The sequence below is a fragment of the Anneissia japonica genome, unplaced genomic scaffold (assembly GCF_011630105.1).
Source record: "Anneissia japonica isolate Jap-2015-1 unplaced genomic scaffold, ASM1163010v1 scaffold1483_len710385_cov172, whole genome shotgun sequence".
Lineage (NCBI taxonomy): Eukaryota > Metazoa > Echinodermata > Crinoidea > Comatulida > Comatulidae > Anneissia > Anneissia japonica.
In genome coordinates, this window is record NW_022732828.1 from 587,533 (window position 1) to 595,813 (window position 8,281).

The 8,281-nt window shown below is 35.2% G+C and overlaps 1 protein-coding gene across 1 annotated transcript in view; it reads left to right on the top strand.

Annotated features, from left to right (window-relative positions):
• Positions 1 to 3,991: 3,991 nt before the first annotated feature.
• The window catches only part of LOC117115836 (GRIP and coiled-coil domain-containing protein 1-like), a 14,563-nt gene continuing 10,273 nt past the window's right edge, over positions 3,992 to 8,281 (top strand). The window contains exons 1-2 of the mRNA XM_033259788.1: positions 3,992 to 3,996; positions 4,815 to 4,882. Coding sequence (XP_033115679.1) covers positions 3,992 to 3,996; positions 4,815 to 4,882 — 73 coding nt within the window. The remainder of the gene's footprint in view (positions 3,997 to 4,814; positions 4,883 to 8,281) is intronic.

Sequence of the window (8,281 nt, forward strand, 5' to 3'; positions counted from 1 at the left end):
AAAAAAACAAAAACAAAAAAAAAGTAAAAAAATATTAGGCCCTAATTCTACAAATCGTCAAAGTATAGTAAATTTACGAAGTGTTTTGACACAACCACAAATAAAATACCACCGTAACATGAGTTTGTAGATTTACAGAGTTTTCAGAAATAACATACATTCTGTAAACTTCGTAATTTACCGGTAATATTCTGTTAAAATAAAACACAAGCAAAATTAATATCACAAAAACAATCGTAAATTTAGATTTATCAAAATATACAAGATATGTAAATTAACAAACATTATGCAAATAAGGTGTTAATTTAACAAAACCACTGTTGTATTACAGAAATTATTAAAAATACCAAAAAAATGTAAAATTAATGACTCAGAAACATAATATTTTGTAAATTTACAGATTTATAAATACCGTACATGTAATTTAACATACATTATGTAGATTGTTGCTTAATTAACAAAAACGAATGTTATAATACATACAACCTGTTAAAATACGCACAAATATGTAAAATTAAAATTTTTTATGTTTTTTTAAGAGCAAAAACCTGTAAAAACAAATTACAGACGAATTTTCTCTGTAAAATTACAGATTTTTTTTACAGTGTATATATGTAAAAATGCTGTCCCTATTAACTAGGTGCTGGAGAGCACGAAATAAACATTTTTTTTAAACGTTTTACACAAGGTTTTCTATTAATCAGTTAATCATTACATGATAACATCTTAAAAATAGTAACGTTGATGATGAATTTAAACAAAAAATAAGATGAAATTTTTCATCAAAAAAGTGCAAATTTTTTACAGTGAAAAAGATTATTTTATTTAAGTAATAGTTTATTAGTTTTAGGCCTATATTTTAATCAATATCATATTATTCTGAAGTATAGTTTCCCATTACTCTACCCATCATATACCACAATGGTATCACCAAAACTAAGACATTTGCCTGAGAGATTTTAAAGAAAACTCCCTATTAAGGGGATACCTAAATAGTGATAGCCATATGCAGGTGACACCCCTATTAAGGGGACACTTTTTGGTCAAGATGGTGCCCCTTAATAAGGGGACACTTTTTTGGTCAAGATGGTGCCCCTTAATAAGGGGACACTTTTTTGGTCAAGATGGTGCCCCTTAATAAGGGTTCGGCTACCTAGGGGCTATGTGCTCTGTCTCTGTCTGTCATATTATCCCTGTGCTATCCATTTTAAATGATGTGCTATCCATTTGAAAGTCTGTGCTACCCATTTGAAAGACTGAGGCTTTCCATTTACAAGACTGCGCTACCCATTTGAAAAACTGCGATACCAATTTGAAAAACGGCGAGACATATTTTGTAAAACTGTGCTACCCATTTGAAAGTATGTGCTACCCATTTGTAAGACTGTGCTACCCATTTACAAGAAAGTGCGATACCTATTTTGGAAAACTGTATTACCCATTCCAAAGTCTGTGCTAACCATTTTAAAGACTGTGCTATCAATTTACAAGACTGAGCTACACATTTGAAAAACTGCGATACCAACTGTGCTACCCATTTGAAAGTCTGTGCTACCCATTTGTAAGACTGTGCTATCCATTTACAAGACTGCGCTACCCATTTGAAAGTCCGTGCTACCCATTTATAAGACTGTGCTACCCATTTACAAAAAACTGCGATAGGCCTACCTATTTTGAAAAACTGTGCTACCCATTTGAAAAACTGCGATACCAACTGTGCTACCCATACGAAAGTCTGTGCTACCCATTTGTAAGACTGTGCTATCCATTTACAAGACTGCGGTACCCATTTGCAAGACTGTGCTACCCATTTACAAAAAAACTGCGATACCTATTTTGAAAAACTGTGCTACCCATTTGAAAAACTGCGATACCAACTGTGCTACCCATTTGAAAGTCTGTGCTACCCATTTGTAAGCCTGTGCTATCCATTTACAAAACTGCGCTACACATTCAGGGCCGCCGAGAACGACCATAGGGTCCGGGGCAGATTTACTGCCCGGCCCCAACAAGGGAGAGACAACTGTCACTGCCACAAATCACTGAAGATGACAAGATGTTTTCCTTCGACGTTCTACGATATTGGATGGTCTATTTAGTTATATTAAAGCAAAAATATCCCTGGTTAGTTTAATCGTGAAAGAAATAAGACTTTTTTTAAATATTAAAAAAAATAGACTAGCAGACTGGCCCCTGTTGGGCCCGGGCCCTAGGCCACTGTACCGGTACCCATTTGAAAAACTGCGCTACCCAATTGAAAAACTACGATACCTATTTTGAAAAACTGTGCTACCCATTTGAACAGTGGTGTAGAAAAGTATTTTTCATTGGGGGGGGGGGGATGATTGGTGTGTTAGCCAGTGTCGTAACAGGCGCAGGGGGACTGCCCCTCCCCTGACGGTTTTTACCGGACTGACCAAGCCGTCGTACTGGGCAGGGTAATAAGAGAAAAGAAAGAGGGGAGAGGGAGGAAACTGAGATCATTTTAGATACTATTTCTGTGTAAACTAAATTATTTTTTTCATATTACTGTAAACCTAATGGGTTTTGATACATTTACTCTGCACTAAGGTAAAAAAGAAAATTAATTAAAAAGACCATATATTAAATATAAGTAAGGCATAACATATTTTTAATCTATGTTAAAGCATAACTATTTTCACATAATGAAATTTAGTAAATCAAATTATTATTTGTGGCTTTTATTTATTAAATCAATTAAGAACATAATCTCAAAACGAAATTTAATGACAAGAAAGATCGACGTTTCGGGTCCATCATGGAACCATTCTCAAGATCAAGTAAATTGAAAAAACTAAAAACTAAAATACCAAGCAGTGACAGGAAGTAAGTAATTAATTTACATATCAATAGGGCCTCTGTGTGGAGCCACAATGGAGCTAAGCATGGAGGTATTATAAGCCACGTGAATACCTTCATGAGCTAAGCAATAATTAGCCCTTCTTTAGCAGATTAACTAGATACTGAGTTTGGCTTTGACTGAATCAGTTTGTTTGTTAAGTGTAGGTTTCAGTTCTTTGATCCAAAGCATTTCTATAATTAAGCAAACTTGGATTTGCACTTAGATAAAACCTTGAAATAATTAACAGTTTCAGTAAAAACTAATTTATTTTAGATCTCAAATATGCATATTCTTTATGTTGATTTATTAATTAAATCAACATTTATTTATTTGTTTCTTTTTTTTTCTTGAATTTTATAATTGAGGGCCATTTTTTATTTCTTGATTCAATTCTTGCTTATACAGTACTTAAATATTTGAAGATAAAAAAAATATATATATCATTTCTATTACCGAATTTTTCATTGGGGCCATTTTTACCTACCTGTCATATGGGGCCATTTTTTCCAGGGCCAATACGACATAGGGCTTATCTTATTTATAATATAGGCCACACACGTGTGTTTGAAACTAAATATAAGCATTTTCATAATGGTTTTATTTATTATAAACATATTCCTTCACCATCAATACACATTAAGGCCCTTCTTTTCGTAAAACGATCTATCTTAAAATGTTCTTTCTATTGGAGTTGGGACATAATGTGTTTAAATAATTTAGAAGGCATAGGAGGGCAAACACAAGCATTAACCTTAACAAATTCGCGCAAAAAAATTTTGTGTTTTTAATTCTAATTTCGTCGAAATTGATCAAAACTCCTTAATGTGCAATTTTAGGAGCAAATTGGCCTACCCCAACAAAAAACCAAATTTGAGAGTTTCAGGCACTTTCCGGGGTGATAAGGGCATCTTCAATGGGGAAAGATTTTCCATAGATGGATATTTTCTCTTCTCTTTTTCTTTTCCTTTTTCTTCCCCTTCTTCCTCTTGATCCCCTCTTTCTTTTCTCTTCTTACCCAGCCCGGTACTACGGCTTGGTCAGCTCGGTAAAATCCGTCAGGTGGGGGAGGGGCACTCTGTCCCCCCTGCCTGTTACTTTAGTATTTCTTAATCTCCTAATTTTATTCCGATGAAGTAATGAAATACGTACTTGGCAACTGTTTTATGATGATTGTGAAATACTTACAATAAGATAATTGCGAAATAATTGAAGGTCTTCGTTTTTCAGGTCTTCGGTCTTCGTTTTGTAGACACTTGAATATTTTACAAACAGATGTCCAAAAAAATTTGTAATTTTGATTTTGTGACAGCCAGGTTCATTATCATCAAAATAAAATAGAAAAAATAGGGGTCTTCGTTTTTGGGTCTTGTGTCTTCGGTCTTCGTTTTATAGACACCTACACCCTATAGGCTGTCTCTTTTTTGACTTCAATACTACCTAATTATATTGTATTATTTAATCCTTAGCTGTGCATTTTGCTTGTGTCCTTGAACAAGGCACTCTATCTACATTGTTGCAGTCTACCCAGCTGTATCAGTGGGTACCAGCAAATTGCTGAAAGTAACCGGCAGTGGACATATCGACCCACTTCACGCTACAGAAACTGGGATAAGCTCCATCCATGAGCCCTGTGCCTCAGTGAGAGAATTTACTTTAAATATTTGGGAATAACCTGAAACTTGCAGCTTTACTACTAAGGCTGAATTGCTCAAGATGTGGACCAACTCTTCTCTCCAAAAGGTTACATCATGTCAAATCTGTGGATTATGTTAACATTTATATAGATCGTTGTAACCCGTGTTTTCATATTTTGACATTTCAATTTCAGACGATTAAAAGAAAGAATTACACAGCTAGATTTGGAGAATACAGTTGAAACGATGAGTGACGACCTTGAAGAAACGGCAAGCGTCACAGAAATATTAGAGAGAGAATAACCATGGAGGTATAGAATAACCAAGTATAAAGGTATCCTGAAACTGGCCAATCAGAAGGCAGAAAAACCTGTAGATGTTGATGGTAGGTTTCTTAAAGCCCTGTCAAGACTGTCAATTTTTTTTGTTTTGCAAAAACATGTGACATGCCTAAATATGGTCATGATGACATCACATCATGACCATATATAGGCACATCATGACTATATATGGGCATACAACAGTTTTTTTTCGAAGAAAATTTGACTGGGTGAACAGAACTTTCAAATATGTTTTAATGTAAAAGCAGGTCTCCTTTAAATTACAGATTCCTCCAATTAAAGACCACTCTAATTAAATCCAACTGAAGACTACTCCCGTTAAAGACCACTTTCATAGACTAGAAAAAAAAATTTAAAAAGAGGCCTAGAAATCAAGTTAGGGGGAGTGGAATGTTAGAAGCAGTCAACATAGGCAGATATCCTAATTAATCCGTCCTGGTCACCCTAAGCCCTGTTGACACTTGATTGTTCACCTGGTATACAAATGGCGGCCATTTTTCAAAATGGCCGCCAAATTTATCTAAAATGTGCATATAATTGGAACTAAATAAGCTACAGATATGATGTTGGTGTCTAAAATCATAATTTCTATACAGGCAACAAACCAGACATATAGAAACTACTGTCACTCATGCCAGAATGGAACATAATTCAAAAATAGGTGTTTATTTGTTTTAAAATAACCGCAAAATATACGGTACTTAAAATGTATATAACATAAGAATAAGTATATAAACTCACCAAAAAGTCTTCCGATGCTGAATAATGTATTGCAGTTTATATATCAGAAACGGTTTAGTGTTTCATGTATTGTCCCATAAAGTCCAATTATGGCTTATTATATTAAAATAAACAGGACCCATTTGCGTAACTCCTGTCTCTTATACACATCTTACTACTACCTAACACATTACTACCAAGCCTTAAGTAAAGCATGTGCTTTCTGGGCGAAGTCCGAGTCCAAATGGGCCCTAGAGAGGCCACTACTCATACTTACAGTAACACTGATACTCAGCACTCTCCTTCAACGCCTTAACAATACGTAACATTTTCTATAATTTCCGAAAAAACCAAATAGGCTAAAATACCACAAACACAAATTTATTAGAAGGGGTTCTTTCAACTATGCTCCTGGATGCCCCACTATGGAGGTTTGACCAGTTATGTATTATGCCTGTGTGCTTCCTAAGAAAACGCTTACTTCTTCCATGTCCAAATAACGGTCCCGGATCCCGATGGGCCCCTACTTACTACTACCGAGCAATCTAATAATACAACACAATACAACACACAAAATATTTTCTTTTAATTTTTTCAAAAATGTATGAGCCCCGGACGGCTGCATAACTACCCACCTAAACCTGTCAGTAAATAAAGAATAAAATACATGGTTTTATCCATCATAGTAAACCTATTATTAAATATTATACACAGCATGTTGAAATCGATTAAAATAATGTATACATTAAAGGCCTACTAATAATTCGGATATTCGGATGATAAATGCCTGCAACATTATCAATTGGACCTTAAAGGACGATCGGGTCATTTTATTCAGATTGGCCTTATCATGTTTCAGAGCAACATATTTTTTGGTATTAAATGAACATTTTATTAAAAACAATCAATGAATTTTGTTACTCAAACGTCTTTATATTGATATTTTCAAGCCTATAGTATTAGATGACCTGAAGAAAAAGTGTACCAGAAGTCGTAGGCTTACTGTACAATATAGTATATTATGGCGAAAGTAAATTCTCTGAATTTTAATAGTGTTACTGTAATAGAGCTTATTATTAAATATTGGAATTGTAGCGGCTATTTATAATTTCTTTAAGAGGACGCCCTCAGTTTTGAGTAAAGTTTATTTTGTGAGCGTCACTTGACGTCAGGCAGATGGCGGAGCGATCCGAGGCTTCGATAGGTGCTGTCTCGGTTAATTGATACAAAGTTCGGGTTGAACAACAGTTGGTAAGAGATTTACCGTACAATACTATAACTTATAATTTTAGGCATTACATGATTGCATTAATTTAGTCTAAACTTTATTATTTTATCAGAAAGAGTAATGTTTATTTGACGGTATAGGCTAGGCCTAACCCTACGTTTATGTTATGCATACAGTCAAAGATACTAGAAATAAAAGATAGAGTTCTCCACACAAAAAAAGTGTTCCACCGAAATGCATGGTGGGAATACGAAAAATGGGACACCCCTACAGCTGGATCTAAAAAAACTTGTGCCAAACTTTCGTTACCAAGTCGTCGCGTATTTTATTATCAATTCTCAACAAAGATACTAGATATAAAAACAAACTGGAATAGGCCCAGACAGTGACATCGGTGAATACATAACCTCCTTGGTGGGGGTAGAAATCGTTGCTATTATCCAAATAATACACAAAATAATTAAAGCATAATCATGAATCAGTAAAGAATAAAACAACAATACAGCGCAGAATCGCATGGCCGGACGCACTCTTAGTGAAAAATAACATAATTCAAAAATAGGTGTTTATTTGTTTTAAAATAACCGCAAAATATACTTAAAATGTGCATAAAATAAGAATAAGTGTCATAATGTGTCTCTGAGATCGACTGTAAGACATATATCATAGTATATCCCGTGAAGGTTAATTGGGGGGGGGGGGCCCCCCTTAAATTTTCCAAATGTTTTAAAAATGGAAATTATGCTCGCATTTTTAAATTATGAGTGCCATTTCCGGCCACTTTGAGGATCCGTATTTATAAATGATCTTACCTTAGCCCCAACCATGCTGGGGCTGAGGTGGCATAGGTATGTGAAAGTCCCGCCCTACCCACATTCCCTCTATTTTGAATGCCTAAATCATATATAATTTAGTTCGTTGTTAAAAGCAATTTAGAATACAATGCCAAATATTAGAAAAACGAGCAAATTTAAATTCCCACAAAGCGGTGACCGGATCAAAAAGGGGCCCCCAGTCTCAGAAAGCCACAGGGCCCCGGGCCCATCGTTAGGCCACTGCCGGTGTAGTGCCCAATCACCACCAGAAGGACCTCACTGGAAACAAGTATTCTTCTGACTTTTGTGGGTTATCCTTGGTGTTTACACCAAATATATCCTTCCACCCATAAGGGACAGATATAGAGAAAGAGTTATGTTTAGAAATGGAGGAGACAACAGAATTAAAAAAATGTGTTGTTTTGGAGCAAGCCTACAGTGACGTCATGCTCCCTTCTTTCTTTCGTTCTTTCCTCTCTCTTTCTTCTTTATTTTTGGGGGTTGGGATACTGTAGACCCGTGTCTCCTGGACCCACCCTAAAACGATTGATTGAATGATTGTTTGACAAAGCTAAGAAAATGCATGTGCATGCATAGGCTTAATACAGTGTATTATATATGGTGGAGATGTGTATAAGAGACAGCAGTCAAAGATACTAGAAATACAAGATAGAGTTCTC